At 36.3% G+C, this 20,191-nt stretch overlaps 1 protein-coding gene across 1 annotated transcript; it reads left to right on the top strand.

Moving 5' to 3' along the window:
* The first annotated feature begins 640 nt into the window (after window positions 1–640).
* On the top strand, window positions 641–17,332 carry WDR88 (WD repeat domain 88). The gene is made up of 11 exons (XM_075510757.1): window positions 641–944; window positions 1,598–1,708; window positions 5,082–5,167; window positions 7,015–7,078; window positions 7,566–7,704; window positions 8,644–8,773; window positions 11,267–11,451; window positions 12,850–12,932; window positions 15,173–15,241; window positions 15,644–15,736; window positions 17,195–17,332. Exons 1-11 carry the CDS (start codon window positions 837–839, stop codon window positions 17,330–17,332), a joined length of 1,206 nt encoding a protein of 401 aa, XP_075366872.1. The 5' UTR covers window positions 641–836.
* Window positions 17,333–20,191: the final 2,859 nt, after the last annotated feature.

Consider the following 20,191-nt stretch of genomic DNA (forward strand, 5'->3'; position numbering starts at 1 on the left):
TGTAGAATTTGACATTGCAGTTTTGCAGTATCTGGCTGTACTTGGAGTGATTTTTACATCTCCAAATTGTATATAGTGTTTACTGTAGCAGATCTAAACCAATAAACTGTCACTGACACAAATTATTAAGGCTAATAATGTACTAAAAGATTAGTACTATAATTATAATCTGCCTTATTTTATGTAGTTACAATGAAAACTGTTTATACCACTTTTCTTTTTGTTTCATGCACTACATTTAAAAAGCAGTTGTCCGTCTTGTAGAATTATTTTAATATACACTATGAAATAATACTGAACTGCTCTTTGAATGATCAGGCTGTTAAGAGACCCAGAGAACTTCTCTTTCAAGGTGCCCAGGGAAACCAAGAATATTCGTGCTTAAAACTATGAAAAAAGCCTTGGGCTTTCACAGTTGTAGATGGCAGTTCTCTGGGGCCTGATTTAATGTATTTTTTGGTATCCACAGCTTTGTGACAGCTCTTGGTGAGAGCAAAGGGATACAATAGTCTTGTGTTGACACACAGATTGGGCGGTTTTAAATGTAAAGTCAGCAAGAAAACTTGAGTGAGGGAAGGAAAAATAAGAAATTGGGTCTTGAGGCTGCCTCTGTTACAGGAAAAAATAAACCCCACAGCTGCATTGCACAGCAGCTGCTCGGAGTTTGTGCCCGGCCAAAGCCTCGAAGGTGTTCCGGCGGGAGCAGTAACGCAGCCGCGGTAGGATCGAACCGTGCCCGCGCCCCTTCCGCGGCGGCCGGTGAGCTGCGTCCCTCAGCACCGCTTTCCCGCTGCGGGGCGGCCGCCGCCGCCGCCTGAGGTAGCGTGCGGGGCCCGATGGCGGCGGGGAGCAGCCGTGGGGACCCCCCGGCCCTGGGGCCGCCGCCGGAGCCGAAGCCTTCCCCGGCGGAGGGTCGCTGGGGCGACCGTGAGCCGACGGCACAGGTAGCTCGGGGAGGGAGGGCCCGGCCTTGGCGGGCGGGGAGGGCTGGGGCAGGACGGGCTCGGTGCCCGGGGGTGGGTGCTCAGGGGCTGCTGGAAGCTGAGGGTTGAAAAGCTTTCTGTCACTTTACGGTGGTTAACACTCACGGCGGCTGTTTTTTTGTTAGTTCTGTTCACGCAAACGCATGCTGGACCGTCATGCACAAAATCCTTAATGACCGAAGAAAAGCCTTTTCAAAATATCTTTGACAAAAGTTGTAACGGCCTTGGCTAAAACGTGTGGCCTAAGAGCTTGATGTGCTGCCCTTTGATGGGCCAGAATCAAGGAAACTAGTGTTTGAAAGACTTGAGAGAGACTTAATGAGATTTAAAGATAAGTATTACTTTTCATGAGAGGAAAAAGAATTGGGAAACCAAACCTCCTTCTCCTCCAGCAAAATAAAAATAAAATCCACATCCATCAACCTTTCTCTCTCAACCTGATTTGGTAAACCCACTCCAAGCTAGTACCAAGGAGAGGATGTGAACTCAGACAAGTGGAACTTAAAGTCTTTATTCTCCTCTGGTTCTTGCTTTCATACTCCCCCTCGTGGTCTAAGCTGTCAAAAATAATTTCAAGGAAAAATATTCCTAAACTTTGCTGTGTTTCATTACAGATCCAATTTAAAATTCTGAGAGGACACAGTGATACTGTGAGCTCCTGCCATTTTTGCTTTGAAGACACAAAAATACTTTCATGCTCTTATGATAGAACAGCGAAGCTCTGGGTATGTTATGAACGCAACAACAACAAATTAAAAAAAAAAATCTTAAAGCTGAAATCAAACCAGGGATGTTATACAGGCATGAAGATTGACTGAATCATCAAGGAGCCTTCTGAAGATATTTTACTAAAGTTTAAAAATAGCAGCTGTGAATGTTTTTGCAGTCACAGATAAATAGTGAAACTCCTATTTCATACTTTGAACGTATTCTTTGATGTTAAAGGGTGACCCTTGTAAGCATATGTAGCATACAGTGAATCAGAGCTCTAGTTTATTAATATTTTAAAACTGTAAGTTGATACACAAAGCTTACTCTTTTTCTCCTGAAAGTTTCTTTTTCTGACTTGTTTATGTATATGGCTGTTTGTGGAGGAGACGTAGAAGTTAGGGATCACGCAGTTGTTAGCAGCATGGCCGTGGTGTTTTCATACTTGTCGCTTGCTTTTTCCTTTTATTTAAATCTTGATTTGCACCCTTTATTTCTTGCTCCTCCAAGTTTTGTGTAGTTAGCTGGGGTTTCCCTAAAATTCCAGCTACCCTGGGCAGGGTAATGGTGAGATCTGAACTGGGGAAGTGTACAGATTCTGGGTGATCAAATCTAAATTTAGTCTAAAAGATAGCTTGGAGACATACAATTATGTGAGCCTTGAATTTTATGCAAACAAATGACAATGTAGCTGTCCTAAGTAGATTGCAGACATTGAGGTCTGGCATATATTAAACAGTCATGACTTAATTCAAGAATTGGTAATGAGTTATGGTAATGCCTTAATATGATACAAATACAAATGAAGTAATTTTATAAAGGATCTAAAGTATTGACTTTTTACCAATGCAGTTTCTACCATAATCCAAACCTTTTTCCAAATGTACTGAAAAAAACCAAGAACCCCAAGAGTGTAAAAAGTCCAGGCGGTTTTCAGGTTAGCATTATGTTATCCAAGAGCTGTGGATGGCTAGATCCAAGAAATCAGGAAGTTTAGAATGAAAAAAGTCCCATCTTTTAATGATCAGCTCCAAAGTAAATAAACATGTGGAGATCTTAAGCAAATATTATAGATAAAAATAAGTGTATGTCAGTGTGTTAGTCATGACACTTACAATATTATTAAACTGTCAGATTGACAGTTCCAAACTTTCCTGCTTTGTCTGAAATCAGAACTGGAACTTGTATTTTTCTGTCTTCAGTGAAATGTTATTCAGCTGTCTTACATGTAAGTAAACTGAAATCGAGACCCCAAAATAAGAAGATAATCCATTAATTTTTTTAAGCACAGTAGATCCATGAATTTTTTTTTTTTGCTGGAAAGGCTATAATACGCCACTTGCCTGAAGTGTGGAAAGATTAATATGTCTAAGAAATGTTATCTTTATAATTTTTATCTAAGAAAGATTTATTCAACACTTGTTGAGCAATACATCTTTTTCAGAATCTATCCAAAAGTGTTTGCCTGAGTATTGGGAACTTTCTGATAGCAATGTATAGGCAAGATTATGTTAAGATTATGTTACTCTGATAAGCTTAATTTTGTCTGGACAAGCCTAATTTCCTCCTCTGTAGGAACAGCTGAAGCAATTAGAATTCAGGAGAGTATGGAGGACTTGGTCATGGGGGGGCTAGGCCAGCCCTGACAATTTCACTTTGGAGTTCTCTTTTTTTTGCTTTGAGAAAGTAGATACCAAATGATTAAGTGTACTGAGAAAGCAGTTGAAGTTCCTCTTGAGAACAGACAGTATCTCACTGACAGTCCACACATCTTTTGGAAAACAAAGATTAATAGGGTGCACAGCAGACAAAGACTAGATAAGTCTAGAAGGCCAGTTGTGACTGCAAGGCTTTTTTGATTCAGAAAAACAGAACAAGAACGTATGGTAACTTTAATCTATTTTTATTTTTTTTCTTTGGTCTTAAAGACATTCCTAATGATTCTAGTGTCAGTTGTTAGGCCTGTAGTGCATTGACACACATTCAGAAAATAAGTGAAGAGTAAATGTACTTCCACTCCAGTTTTGTCTGTTATCGAGAGCTGCCAAGTTAGCAGGATAGCTCCTTCAAGTGAAAGTCCCTGTATGGAAGCAGCTTTAGATCTGAGACTTGACAGCTAATGTTAAAAAGTGGAGGAGTAGTCAGGGGTGCGAGGTTTTATTCTCATATTGAAGACAAATGAAAGAACACATACGCAATGAAGGGAGTTTATGTTGCCCACTTCCAGACTGATCCTGAAACCTCTTGGTACTTACACAAACAAAAATCTAATTGAAATAATTGGGTTAATCATGGAAATAGAAGATTATTCACCTAGATGAAGGTATGATGACTGATCCTGTGATACTTTGATCTGTGAGTTACTTTGCATGTCAGCAGTCCTCCTGGTTTTTTGGTTTTGATGTTTACAGTCAGGCATCATGATCCACTGGTAAAACTCGATTCATATTTTTATTTGTATTACTGAAGAACCTCAAGGCTTTACTCACGGGTTAGGACTGCACTATGCTTTGAACATTATACACATATGACAAAAAGGTAGTCCGTTCCTGAAATCACTTAAAACTCTGTATAACAGACTAAGTGGATAGAAGATGATGGAGAAATATAAATGAACCAGTAGTGCAGTATGGGTCATCATCTCAGCACTTCAGCAATCTGTTGATTGTTGTTGTAGGAATCACAAAACAGAGTGGTTTTAAATTTAAGAGTGGTTTTGTATTACGAGAGAGATTTCCAGTTATTTATAGGTGACTTCTTCAAAACATGAAGGACAGCAAAGGGGAACTCATAGGTTTTGAAAATGTAACAACTGAGTGACAAAGGCTGGCATCAAAGGTAGGGCAGAAGGGAGATGATGTTTGGGGATAAAAGACTGTATTTGAAGACGAGGCTTGTATTTGTGACTGAGAAAGAAGAGTCAATGGAAGAACACAGAGGGAATGACGTAATACCGACAGTAAAGGGAAATCTGTGGAAGAGCATTGCACATGGATACAAGCAGGGGAGACTATTTGTGAAGAAAATGATGTTGCAATAATTGATACAGGGATGGCAAGCCTTGAGAGTGTGAGTTTTAACTACGTGAATGAAAATGGAAAGCCATCTATTAGTTTATGAAAGACTTGCCAGGATTTAGGTATGGATGTGGACATGAGAGTCTAAGGAGAACTCTTTTCAAGAAATTTCTGGTGAAAACTATTGTGATGGGAAGGAGATAAATAGAAGTCTGGGTGTGATAGATGAAGAACTCTGAGATTGCAAGAGCAACTAAAGTAAGACTAACTTTACTGATTTCACAAGGTTTTTTCCCCTTATTTTGTGATGCTTTGTATTTTTTTACAATTTAGCAAAGCACTTCCTAATCAAACTCATTTGGATTTATTCAAGGATGTTGAGAAAGGATTTCCTATTCAAGTTTTTGAAGAACACACTGCCCCAATTTCTGAGTGCAACTTGACTCCTGATGACAGAAGGTGACAATTTTCTATGTTAATTTATTAAAAAAAAAGGTGATTTTTTTGTCATTTCAAGGTTCAATTTCAGTGCACATGGAAACACTTAGTACAAATTTTAGAACAAATAAGTTACTTTTTCAATCCTTCCTATGGTTTCCTAACTTGTACTACATCAAAGTCAAACTTTTTTTTGCTTACTCTTGTGCCTCACAAAATGTCATTCTGTTCTAATTTTGTCTTACATCTCCCTTCTTCCATACGCTCTTCCTACTTCTCTCCATCCGTGCACTTTCATTTAGGCTGTCCATACTCTGCTAGCAGACTGCTTACTGCCAGACTCTTTCATCCACATGAACTACCATAAATCTCACCTTGTTCTCACCTACAATTTGTACAGGAGCAAATATTTTCTGTTTTGCATATGATGTCTGCTGAATTAACAGGAATCTTTTTATTGTCTTAAATGCACATTGGAATAGTCTGATAGATTATGGCCTCTTTTAGAGCAAAAGACTTGTCTGATACTGGTTTTGAGTCAAACGGGGCTGGAAGTCTATCTTTGCCATATGTTCTGAAAGGGGTATATAAATATATATCACTTGTATAAAAGAACAACATTGAATTAGCCAAGGTTCAGGGATTCATCTGTCAGTGAGATTTATACCTTCATAAAAGTTCTCTTCTGTCTGTATTGTTTATTAATATTCTATAGCCTTTCCATTAAGCCTGTCTTGTCAATTAAAGAAGAAAGGCATCTTAATCCAGTGTCAATCTGTGGATGTAATAATTAAAATAACTGCAGCATATATTAACATTCAGTTAAGTAGGTCATGCAGTGCCTCCAGGGGTACTATTTCTGGCATATTTTATCATTAAGTCAAAGTTTAAATCAATTTTTATCAGATTGTAGAGTTGACTGATTAGTTTTTTGATCACTGAATAGTACACATGCCACGCTGCCTGCTGCAATTGTGTATATTTTTGAAAACTGATAAAAAGCAAGTAAAATACCATTATGTACGGCCCTGGAAACCCCTTTCCAATCAAAAATGCTACCAGTTCATAAACTTAACGTGGTCTTTTGCATTACGTGTTTCTGTTTAGGAGCAGAGATTGTGTTGGTTGCGGGAAGTATACACATATGGAGAAAATAAAAAGATTTTAATAATGTAATTGTATTTTTAGTTGTTAGAATCTTAATGCATTGAGTTTCTTGGGCAAAATGTATAAAAGTGAAAGATTATGAACTTTATCAAAATAAAAAGCCACAATGGTACTAAAAACATTTGTCGTGTCCAGTGACATTTCATATAAATATTACTTTAGATATTTGGGAATATTTTAACAAAACTGTGTGAAGGAACAATTTTTGAGCTCCCGTTTCATGGAAATCTGCCAGTTTTAGTAAACTTTATTGAATAGCTTTGTTGTCTAATGTGGCTTTGTGTTTGTGCAGAGCAGTGTTTGTGGTAGAGGGTTACCCAGCAACATAGCCGCTGAAAATCCAAAAAAGTGTACTGACAGAACACTTCACATTCATTAAAGACATTGTAATGGCTTTAAAATTATTCTAATGTTAGAAATAATTAAATATCTTGTAATGGATGAAATGAAATTGAGCTGACTACTTGCACTGAAAATTATATACATGGCATTTTTATTATTAGTTTCTAGCTGAAATATAAATAATCCTTTTTTCAACTAAGCTATGCAATAATTTTTGCCGTAGCCTTTAAATATCTGTTTTAAATTATTGGATGTGAGGATGTAAAATCATAGTCAGAATTAAATGTTGTCATTTATTTCTTAAATACCTTATTTTAAGTGAAAACATTGATTGCTGTTTTCACTAACATCATTTTTAGGCTGGTAACATCATCATATGATAACACTGTCAAGGCCTGGGATATGGAAACAGGAAAAATGCTTGTATGTATCCTTTTGAATGCATCTTGCAGAAGGTACAACTGTAAAATTCAGATTTATTGCTTTGTTATTGATAAATGAGAAAACAAAACATTCTTTGTTAGCACAATACAATATAGTTAGGGTAGGCAGGCTTGATTTTAGTGCTAGTTTTGATACTGATAATTGCTTGATCTTGGATAAGTCTCGTGATGAACATGTCTCAGTTATTTCAGATACAAATGGGTATGATAATAATAACCTGTCTCAGAAGATACATTTAAGATTGATTAAATTAACATTTTAGGATTTGAACAGGGTGGCCTTGTCTAATTTTAAGTTTATTGCTGATGCAAAAATAGAAAAATTGGATATAAAGACATCTATCAGCTTTCACCAAAACAAATATCAAAAGCCTTCTTTCTGAACCTGCTTACAGATTATAGAAAGTCTGCTGTAAAACTCCCTCTAACCCTCAGCATGTTTCTACAACCTCTCATTTTCTCTTTAGTGGACAGCAGAACATGAAGGCATTGTAACTTCATGTAATATTTCTTGTGATGGTAGATATGTGGTATCTGGTTCAGACAAAGAAAATACCATATATGTTTTTGATGCAGTAAGTGCAACAGTAGTGGCACATATCCAAGGTAAGACTTACTACTTTTACATCTTGTTTGTGCAGCTCTTGAATTTTTTTTGTTTCTTACCGGAAATTGAGAAAATTAATTAATTCAGTTCAGTTCAACTATTCTTACTTGAGAAAGGCAAAGGAAACTTATCTGTAAGACATTAAACCCAATATTTTTCAGAATAGGCTTATAAAAAGGAGATAATGGGCCAAAATTAGACCAGCAGTGATTCTTTTTTGAAGCATAATTTCCCTCTGAAGGTAATTTTACTAATGAGACCTCAGTCCCATGAGGCTTCCGCTCAGGACTGCAGGTCTGGGAGTTTGCCATTCCTGCAGAATCAGCTTCTAAATATATGAGCAGTCTTACAAACATTAAATTAGCATATGGTTAACGTGCTCCTGTGAATCAGAGCCTGATGGTAAAATAATTTGGGTTTAAAAATAAAAAGTACAACAAATGGATCGTAATAGCTTCATTAGAACTGTCTCTATTAGGTGACACTATCAGGACATATTTTGTTTACATTATTTTAATGGAGATATTTGCATTCTTAAAGTATAATTACCTGCTTAAGTACTCCCTAAGAGTTTGGGTAATTAACTGTCATTGGCATTATGGGGCCAACTTCCGGACTTATTTTCAGGAATGGAGCAGAGAAATAAGTTACTACAGGGCAGCATGTGAATTTACATTAACTGTCTTATGTTAAGTGCCTGGGTACAGGTTTGTACTCATATTACCTGCTGTAACTATGAGGCCTCTCTTTTCATTGAGAGGTAGGTGAGGAGATGTCCTAGCCAGTGAAATAGCCATTTTGAAATTACAGTGTTTTGGAAATAGACTGTTGCATAGACGCTATGCCACATAGACGTTCTGCCTTTCAGTCCTGTGTTCTGAGATCCAGATGTAATTATTCAAAATAACTAATAGCCTCACTTGATGTTTTTTGTATAGGTCATCACAAAAGTACAATCACAAGATGTTGTTTTGACCCTGATAACCGAAGAGTGACTTCAGTATCATACGATAAGACCATAAAGCTATGGGATATGATAACACGATCCACCTCAATTACAATTAATGAGTAAGGAACAATACTGTAGTTAATTATGCATGGCATTATTTGCGTCTTTCACAATTATCAGTGAGATTTATGCTAAGATTTGTACTAGAGAAAATGAACAATAATTGTTGAACTAAATAAAGTAATATGCAAGCAAATGACATATATAGAAAGCGTGGATAAAATGGTCCACTCAAGCTTCCTGCTGTAAATAATTGAAAAATTGTATTTGGATGACTGTAAGCATTTCTAGTGCTATATTTTTAGAGCTTCTAGGTTCTTGGGTATATATAGAGGCAGAAGACAGCATATGCAATATGGTATTGCAGTGTAAACTTGTTCTGATTTCTACTAATTAGGAAAAATATATAATCATTGACAAATGAGATAAAATATTACTTGGAATAGTGAAGTCTTTAACAACATTATGGAGTGAAGCAAAAATAATACAGAGGAAAAGGAGAAAATATATCTAGATGTTGGGAACTGATAATTAATCATGAGTTCTTACAGAATATTTTGTGATAATTAGGTTTTGCACAGCAACCAGATCACCTTAGCTCTTCATAAAATTCATGGGCCTCAGAGCAACCACAGGATGATCTACTCTGCTCCTAATGAGTGAAGACCAATGAAGACCTCGCAGACTTCCAAACAACCTGTTCCATTGCTTCACTGTGTTAATCATTAGAAAGATTTTCCTAAGGTGGACTATTTTGGCTGCAACTTAAGCTCACATGTTTCTGTTTAGATCCTCTTCAGGCATGGAGATCAGATTATTCCCTTGTTTTCTTCTGCATTTTTATATATATCCAAGAACTTCTATTATATCTGCCGAGTCATCTTTTCAGTAGATTAAACCATCCTTATTCATTTAATATTTAATTATTTTTTCCTATTTTACTGATCATTCTAGTTGTTGATCTCTGAGATCTTTCCAGTTGGCCCACATTTTTATTGAATTATATGGCTCCATAATGTAAACAGTATTCCCCCTAACTGGAAAAAAATAGAAATTAATTATTACTACATGCTTCTCTGTGGATGTGCCTCTGCTCATACGTCCTGGGATGAGAAACAAATATTTGTTGCACCCTTTTTTTTGCAAAACTGTGGTGTAGTCCATCATTCCCACCCTTCATCTGTGCAGTTGATTATTTGTATGTTACTACAGAATGTCAGGCTTGACAAAATTGACCTGATCAGGCAGCATGCGTATTAGATAATTGATTAAACACTGTAATGCTCCTACAAACTGCAGTGATGACAGCATTGTTTCCTATAGAGACTGTTATAACCCTTTTATTTTCTTGATGATTTCTTCAATTTGTGAAGATAATTTTGAATTTTAATCTTCTCCCTTGTATAACTGCATACCATCTTTGGCTTCATTTCATATCTGTACTCTTTTATCTCATTACCTACATTGTTAATGGGAGTATGAAAATAGGACTGGATTCAGGACAGATGCTGTGGATGCCAGCTCAATATGTACTTTCATTTTCACAGTGAACCAATTAGGGCCACTCTCTGAGTACAGAGATAGTTTTTCCAGATCATTTTTCCTTATATGCTTTTGGAGAAGGTCATGCCCAGTGCCAGAAGCCTTGCTCAGTATAGTCTCCTGAGCCTTCACGTGCTAAACTCTCCTATCTCTCGCTGAAGTCAGTAATACAGTAAAAACATTATGTCATCTTAGGATATTGTTATCACTTTAAGAAGGAAGTATGCAACAATAGAGATGTCAAATCAACCGTTAAAAATATCAATGGCTTTAAATAATCTCGACCAATTTAGCTTTGAATTCTTAAAACAATAATCAGAGAGTCTGCCTTTAAACACTGTAATAAAATTGTCTTTGAAGGATTAGGAATTACTTTGGATGGGAAATTCAATCTGCAACATTGTAATGTTTCTTTTAAATTGCAGTGACTACAGTATTGTTTCCTGTAAGAGACGCTCATAATCCTTTCCCCACTGTAGATTCAGGAAGCATTAGAGTCCTCACCCAGTTCTGGAATGTCCAGATTTCTTTTCTGATGAGTATCACTGCTTCCAAAATTAGACTTTAATCTAGAATTGTTTAATTTTTTTCTTCCAAATATTTGAGTTGAAATTTACGTGTAGAAATAAATGCATGCTATTTATTTAATTAAAAATGGGTGGCTTTTTTTTGTAATTTACTTTCAGTAAAATGCAGTTGTGTTGTAGCTGCTAAACAATTTATTGTTAAGCTGTGTTCAACGAAAAAAACAGCTGGTCACTTGCCACTTAACAGCTAGGGTTGCATAGTGCAAAATTACCTAATCCAATAAGGGATTTAAGCCCGTGCTGGCTGTGAGGCTGTAAGCAGCTCCAGAGACTTTACAGAACTATTCATATGGTTAAAATTCAGAATATGTTTATGGTGCTTTACTGGATGGAGACAGGGTGCTCAATGTGCAAGAGGCTCTTTGAGAGATTTGTAACGTTTACAAAAGCTCACTCTTCCTGTGTTTTTCATCTGTGTTTCAGGGGACACAGCAATGCTATCTCAGATTGCTGCTTTACCTCTGATGGTCGTTACTTGTGCACAGCATCCTGGGACAAAAGCTTAAAAATATGGGACATAAAGACAGGAGAATTTCAGTGTCGTGAACCCATTTCCTTGAACCAAGGACATGAAGGTTCTGTGAGTTCCTGCCTTTTTAGCCAAGATGGTGAGTTATCTTAATGCTAGTGTATGATGTATCTCAATACCTATGTATAGGACATCTCAGATGAACCACAAGTGACCACTCTAATCATGTAGGTAATTAATTCATCATTTCCAAGATAACATGTTTAATTATGAGAAAATGATGTCCATGTAAATAAGTAAATTGAAGTTGATGGTCCGTGTTCTGTCTTAACCGGGCAACTGGAACACTTGCTTAATTGATATACCCATCAAGAGGTCCAGTAAAAAGATCATAATGGAGTAAAAGCACAATACTATGTTAGAAGATTAACTTAGCACTTGCGGATATTCTCCTAACATTAGTTAGCTGAAAAAAATTTGTTCAGTAAATACTGCACCGATCTGTAATAATTAGGAAAATGTGTATGTCTTTGTTAGTACCCCTGAAAGTAATATTACTTCACAACCAAACAACATATGCTAGTAATGTACTTCTGAAAAACTTCATGGATGTTCTCAGCAACGCTGATGGAGCACATAAAGTACCGTGTTGAAAGCAAATGATATTTATGAATTATAGCAAGACAATTTGGCACCTGGAACTTGATGTCTCCCTGATACTTGGATGAATAGGAGAAGAATAGGAGGAAGAAACAGACTTCCCAGTTTACTTAGATCTGAGCGGAGGTAGTGGGGAGCTATTTCTTACTGCCCTCGTTCCATTACTTTCACTAGATCATAAGACAACTCTTAGTCCCTCCACAACATGAAATTAGTGTTACTGCAAACTGCTACTGCGCTGAAACAGCTTCTCTTCTCTTCACTGGGATGGACTAATATGAATTTCTGTACATTGTGATCTAATTGGCTGTTTTCTTTTGCAACTTCACATTCAAATACTCCAGTAAAAATGACTCCTGAACTGCTGACAGCGGGTTAATCTGCAGTCATACCCATACAGTGCCTTCTGAGTTAGGCAACTCAAATAAATAGCAACTCTGTGGGGAAAAATGTACTTGTGGCTTGAAGACATGCAAATGCAGATAGGCCTATGAATATTGGAATCTGAAAGCATGCTTTCCACACTAAACTCTACTTTTTTGTTTTTATTCACAGTTGACCTAACAATTCTGAAAGTATTCTCTATATTTTAATTTTTAAACAAGGTATCTCCTTAATTTTCTAAGTCAACAAAATTTTCATGTATGGTTTTTTCCACTCAGTTGTGTGTTTGCTAAATTTATGTATTAATATTTACAAAATTAAGAACATTTACAAGAAGTAGCTGAAAGGAACTTCTACTATTTTGTTAAGGCATGACTAATAGCTCATTATTAAATGTTTTTATAAAGTCTGACTCACTGCTAGAAGAAACCCATTTTATTAGTCTGTATGACAAAGCAAAGATAAAATATAGTATTCTGATTTTGTATTTCAGCATCACTTCTTGTGTCTGGTGGATATGACAAAACTATAGCTATATGGGATACAGAGGCAGGCTATAAAAAGCTAAGCTTAAAGGTATGGAGCTCTTGGTCACTAGTTTGATGAGAAGGTGTAAAATGTATTGCTGGTTTAAAAGCATTGAATATTTCATTATCTGACAAATACCCTTGTCCATGCTTTTTAGATACAGGCAGGAATATATCCTGCATTTGTGTGATATAATTTCCTAGAACAGTATATTCTTACACAATTAGCTACAAAGATACTACCTTTGTCAAGTCAGTTGTTAATAAGCTATTACATTTCTCTTTTTATGAACAAGCTCATTTAAGGATTATATTGAATGGAGTTGTACCTATGTTTTAGGAGAGAGTTTTTTCCAGCAAGTAACAAGAGCCTGGGTAGTGCATATATTCGTTTTGAAATGCAACACTCTTGTGTATCTGTATGTTTACATGCTTGCTTATGTCCACAGAAAACAGTACATTAAAAGGGAAGCACTGGAAAAAAAAAAAAGTATGTATCAGTGTTGAGGCTGTCAAGCTTAGCTCAGTCCCGAGGTTACATAGTTTACATTACTGCTTATAGTGACAGGGATGTGGTCCACCATGTTACAGTACTTCTTAAGTTGGACAATTCTGTAAATGAGGTAGCTGTTCAGTATTTGGCTATCCCTGCTTAGAGCTAGGCCTCCTCTTTTCTTCCATATCCATGGTAATACTACCCAGAATTTGAGACGGTAAGTAATACCTGCATACAATAAAAAAAAAAAGTCCAACTCTCATTAGGGTTTTTTTTTGTGCCATCATGACTTTATTTTTTGCAAACATACCATACTGTATTACAGTACCTTTCATTCGTTTCTTATTTTAGTGCAAACAATCCACAAGACTTGAACTAGTGATCAGATGTGTGGGTCAAAGAAAAGGATTAATAGTACTCATAGTTACATGCATGCGTTTTGCAAATGTTAATTTCACAGAAGTCAAGCAATGTCAGAGTTCACATCTGCAACCTTGGCTCTTTCTTATCTTATGAAAATATGATTTTAATGGATTTTTTTTTTTTTTTTTACTTACTGCATATGCTATTCAAGGTTTAGTTAAAACTCATGAACAAACCCACCTGGAAGATCTCAGAAAAGACCACTTTCTTTCAAAACCTTGGGCTTAAAAATAGCTTTCAACTGCTGTCACATTCAAGATAGCACCTTCATATAGGAGAGCTCATAAGCCTGTGCCTCACACCTGTTCCCTTAAATATAAGCTTATGTACCCTACAGAACTGGAACTGTTTAAACCTTTTGAGCAGTAACAGTACACATTATCCACCAGCATTGGTGCTTTACATAATATAGCTACTGCAAATTTCCCAGTTCACAGCAATCATTGTAACTAACTCGGTTTCCCATAAAAGAGAAGGCATCTGTTTAAATGCTAATATCTTTGTAACTATGGAGAATTCCAGTTTAGTATCCGTGCCTTGGTATAATTATATTCTGGGCTCATAACTAAATTTGAAAACATGTTTTAAAGATTCTGCTATACAAACCACGTTTTATGTATACATGTTTGACTACTTCTCTGTGCTGGAAAAATATATGTTCATCTTTTTATTGTATTTCTCAGGTGTGGCATTTGTCTATCAAAATGACAGCGTGCCTTCCTAAACTCGAGGAATTTTATCTGTTAATACCATTCATGTTTGAATAACCTCCCTAGCTGGAATAAATAATTCATTTTAGATTTTAACCTGTTTCTATTCTTATGCCAACTCAATGCTGTTAACCTCAAATCAGCTGTGCTGCTGTTGTCAGAATGAGGATATCTGATAGAGCTGTTTGACTTGGCCTGCTTTCAGAATTGGTTTCCTTCCCTTAAACAGGGGAAGCTGCTGTCTGTTCCCACAGCTCTTCCCTCCATTATCACATGATAAGAGCCTCAAGATTTTTTTAGGTAATGAGTATTAGAAGTCAACTCTCTCTTTACAATTCTTCTTTATTAAACTGTTTAAAAAATAGAAAAGACCTGTGCTTAAATGGAGCTTAAACCCATGGTGACTGTGTAGCTGTCATTTTTCTGAGTGCTGCAACTGGTGGCCTGGTTACCAGAGATTGTAACAGCCACTGATTTCAGGTATATGTAGGGAAGTATGAACTTCATAACAACATTTTTTCTTGACTGGACATGAGGCACTCTAGATAAGAATTTTCTCACTGCATTTCAAAATGGATTTATGGTACAAATAGGGGCTTTTAAAATAGTAATAATAAAGTCTTCTTCCTTGTGTTATAGTTAAATTTTGCTTTATTGTAGGGTCATTGGGACTGGGTGACAGATGTTGCGATTAGCAAAAACAAGAAATGGATTCTTTCAGCCTCAAAGGTAATCACTAATTCCTGATGTGGTTTCAGGAGCTAACTTAGAAATGGATGTGAAGATTTCATCCCTTGTTTTCAGCTTTTTTTAAAATGAAATTTAACAATGGTGAAGTTGTTCATAAAAGTGCTAAGTTGTAATCAGTATTTACCTCAAGTAATTACAGAAAATCTTTAAAAGAATTTTATGTTGTTTTGTATGTTTATTTTTGGTTATTTTAAAATGTGCAGGCAGTTTTAAGATTGCTAAAGATTGTTTCCAGAGACATGATATTTTAATGTGAGAGAGTTTAGCTCTCATATTGAGAGGGTTCATCTGATGAGATGAAATTTCATCCTTATGGAATTGGTGTAAATCACTCTTTTGGTAATATGCAAATACATAAAAATAATTGCATCTTTTTCTCAGGATTCTACTTTGAGATTGTGGAATATTGAAAAAATGGATCATGTTCCTTCAGTGACAGACAACAGAAAAGCAAGAGGCTCAAAAATTGCTCAGGTTCTATCACTTTGTTTTTTAACCACACTTCATGCTTCATTCATAAAGAAAATTTGAATGTTAAAGGAAAGCTGTCAGATTTCTAGGCTGAAAACACAGATTGATTGTGTTTGTTCTCCATTTGCAAAGATTGTCAAATCCTTTTTTGGGAGTGGGATGTAGTAATGACAGGTCTTTTTAAAATTTATTTTGATAAGGACACCAGTTTTCATATACAGGTGCATTTTTGTTTTTAGAAAACAGAGCTACATATGTGTACCTTTAAAAAATAAGCATATTTTGGTTTTCTACACCTGATGCTTCTGCAGAGTAATTGGCCATTTATACAGGAGTATTACTAAACCAAGGCAGGTAATACTGATGTGCTCCTGGACATAAATCAGCTTATACGAATTCTGAGGAGTGTCTTTTTAAAGCTGAGACTAGGTATTCTGACTTCTAAAACATAAATTATAAATAGATGTTAAGAAAGAAGAACATTAACAAGTCTAATGCTATTGAAACATGCTTTTTATTACAGTCCCTCAGTTGGTTTTGTTAGTGGATTTGCAAGATCTTGTGTATATTTTTCTCCTTGTCAATAACCATTAAGTGAAACTGCATGAAAAAGAACTAACTTTTTTATTATTTCTATAATATTTTTATCAGACTTTCTTGTTGAATAGCAGGTATTCAAAAGCAGTGTGCAGCTTTTTAAGCTTTTAAATAAGTTTTATAAATGTGCCAGCAGTGAAAATGTGTACATTCCTAAAAGTATCAATTAACAGAAATTTGAGAATATGGTTAAAATTAATACAGGAAAGGATATTTTGGTGCATTTTAGCAATACTGAAAGCATACCAAACAATTAGAAAAATGTCTCAAATTTTTTGTAAATAGTTTCACAAGTGGTGAATTGGGAACCAATGTTATGTTGACTCTGATAAAGTGGATTAAACTGCATGAGTATGTGTGTAGTCAGCAGAAAAACTTCTTTGTACTGACTACAGTGGGTTAATATTTTGTCTAAAATTATTGTTATGTATCGATTTTCCTTAATTTTTTATTTTTCTTTCTGCATTTCTCCTGTAGTCAGATAATGGCCAGGTAAAAAAAACAATAAACAAAAAAAGCCCCAAACCACTTAGTGATTATCACCAAGACAGAACAGCTAAAAACTGGATACCCATCAAGCCACCCAAAAAGTAAAGTATGATACTGTATTAGTTGAAAAAAATAAAATCAGAGTTCACAAAAAATAGTTTTATTCAGGAAAAAACCTCCAAACTATTCATCGCAGTAATGAATTTTGAGCAGCGCTATCTGTGTCAAGTTTACGACAGCTATATGCACTCAGTGCATCTCAAAAATCAGGCCTAGATATGTGTGTGTATATAGAGCTGTACCTTCATGAGTGAAATAATGCACATCTGTCACAGATGATTAACTGAAATGCCATTTTTGTTATATTTACACCAGTGTGAAGAATGTGAAAAACCGTTCTTATACCTGGAGTGTAGTGACTCTGAAGTGGTATCCAAGTGTGTATTCTGTCGTCTGTCTTCTCCAGTGAGAAAAACTTTGCCATTGCCACCTTCTGTTTCTCCTGATCTTTAAATTAATCTAGCAGTCTTGGGATGTTAACACATTTAAGTATAAATGGAGTGTCTGTACATCTTTATGTAATACACATATAAAGCTAAGACTTTCCTCTAACCTTGCTCTACCATAGTATTCTGTATGAAGAATAATAAAATACATTGTACTAATCCATTAAACAGCTGTGACGTATCAGGTAAAGAATAAAATCCCCAGGAATAGAAATGTTATTTATACTGCATGGTACCAGAGAATAAAATTACTTACTTGTCCTTTGGGAAATTTTAAACAATTTTAAATGAATACACTAGTTCCAAGTTCACTTTACTGAAGAAAATATGTGGATATGTAAATTATTGTGAGGTTTCCTTCCGTTCTTTAGATGAACCGCTGTCATGGTTTAACTCCAGATGGCAACTAAGCACCACGCAGCTGCTCACTCACTCCCCCCCAGTGGGATGGGGGAGAGAATTGGAAGTGTAAAACTGAGATTTTGAGGTAAAGACAGTTTAATAGGTAAAGCAAAAGCCGTGAACGCAAGCAAAGTAAAACAAGGAATTCATTCACTCCTTCCCATGGGCAGGCAGGTGTTCAACCATCTCCAGGAAAGCAGGGCTCCATCACACGTAACGGTTACTTGGGAAGACAAACGCCATCACTCTGAACGTCCCCTCCTTCCTTCTTCTTCCTCTAGCTTTATATACTGAGCATGATGTCATATGGTATGGAATAGCCCTTTGGCCAGTTGGGGTCAGCTGTCCTGGCTGTGCCCCCTCCCAGCTTCTTGTGCACCTGGCAGAGCAGGGGAAGCTGAAAAGTCCTTGACTAGTGGAAGCACTACTTAGCAACAACTAAAACATCAGTGTGTTACCAACATTATTCTCCTACTAAATTCAAAATACAGCACTATACCGGCTACTAGGAAGAAAATTAACTGTATGCCAGCCAAAACCAGGACAATCACTCTTCTTTACTATGGCAAGCAAAGAATCTTTGCTGTCAGTGGACATCAGAAAGTTTTTTGAATAAGACCGTGAACTTTTTTCTAACTTGTTGCCATACCACTTACAAAAATTTTGTAAAGGAGCTTTCAGGCATTGAGACTAAGTTGTGGTTCATGTCTGACATGATGCAGCACAAATTATTTCTGTGTAATAAAGGCTCCCCCCAGCAAGGAGCATGGTATTTTTTCTACCCTTTCTTAGGAGCAACCCTGAGGGGATTATATCTATTCAGTATATGTGAGAATGTCAGTTAATAAAAGTTAATAAAATGTTTGGAAGCCTTATTCCTAAAAATGGTGTTTTCAAGCTTTTCAACATTTCTTTCTAAAAAGAACTTAAAGTGGGGAAAATAGTTGGAACTGGGCATGTGACAGCCTGGAATGCAGTCAAGCTGTGGAATACAAAGAAATCTAAGTAGGTAGATTTTTTCCCTTGTTTAAATTATGTGAATTGTGTAGCAACAATTACACTTGAATCCAAGGTTAAATGAAAAATATTTCTAGGGAATAGTATGTTTTGTACAGATTTATGGCTTTGAGTAAGTATTAGGTGATAAATTGTATTATTTTCCAGCATTCTTTTCCCCTCTTCACTCCTTAATTAAGTATTATTGTTTTGTTACAGGGGCTAAAAGAAAATGCTGTGTCTGTGCTCCTCATGGTTTTTTTTTTTTAAACAGATCACATAAAATATGCATGTTTTATAGCAGAATTAATTTGACTTTAATGTAGTTAGTAATACTGAAGTAATTTCTGCATGTTAGAAAAGATTAGTCCTAGAATAATTAACGTTATATTAGAATTGAAAGTGTTCTTTGTTTTTTTTCTTTACCCTTCTCAGCTGGAAAAATCAAAGCTCCAATTTTTTCTGCTGAAACAGGAAAAAAGGCAGTTGCTCTATAGAGGCTTGGTTCGTTTTGAATTAGTAATGTGAATAGGTTGGAAATTTTATTTTGAATGAATCCTCTTTCTGTTTCCCAAATTGAGGAAAAAAAAAACCAACCAAAAATTAATTCTTACATTCGGGTTTTAATAAGATCAGTAAGTTTTATTACTTATTGCTGTTTTCTGTCCATTACCATCACCTGTTCAGTGCTTGGGTGCCACGTGAGTCAGCTTGTCGTCAGCCCTGAACTGATCTCACCTGCAGCAGTAGGCTCATATTTGTATGCAGCGTAGGTTTTGTGGAGAATGTGATAATTACAGACAATTCACAAGATGGAGATTCATCTGCATTTTTTCTGGCTCTTGTACTCCTGTAGTTTGACTAAATCACTCAGTCCCCATTCTAACCTGATGAGAAAGTTGTAAGGCTGTTTTAGACCAAGTCAGCGTGGCTGCCCTTCTGTAGGAGTTATTTGCAGAATAACATCTATAATTTGGCTGTAAATATACCTTAGATGCCTGTTAAATTGCCAAAGCAATCTCTATGCTTTGCAGATTCTGATTACGCTCCAGGCCTGTAATCAGGTCTATTCATGAAGATGATCCTTTCCCGATAGCCTTGGGTTGTGGGCCAGGCTCCACGTGCGTTCGTTCATGGCTCAGTCCTGCCTGGTAGCACCATCCTTTTCTTGGTGTGGCGCGTCCTCGTCGCGGCCCTGTGCAGGTAACAGGCCAAAGGGCTGGGGCCCAGAGGGAGGGCGTTTTACTGGTGGCAGCAGCAATTCTGTGTGAAGAATTCTCATTAGCTCTGTAGAAAACTACCCAAATCACTTTTTCTGATTATTTAGCTTGTGCGAACATGTGCGTGTTTGGTCAGGCACTTGAGTGTTATGTGTGTGCACAGGTCATAAAGCACATAAGCAGTGTGTGCATATGCATATTGTAGTTTAATTTTTGTATCGTTATACATGATTGCAGCATATAATTGA

The sequence above is a fragment of the Mycteria americana genome, chromosome 8 (genome assembly GCF_035582795.1).
Source record: "Mycteria americana isolate JAX WOST 10 ecotype Jacksonville Zoo and Gardens chromosome 8, USCA_MyAme_1.0, whole genome shotgun sequence".
Taxonomy (NCBI): Eukaryota; Metazoa; Chordata; class Aves; order Ciconiiformes; family Ciconiidae; genus Mycteria; species Mycteria americana.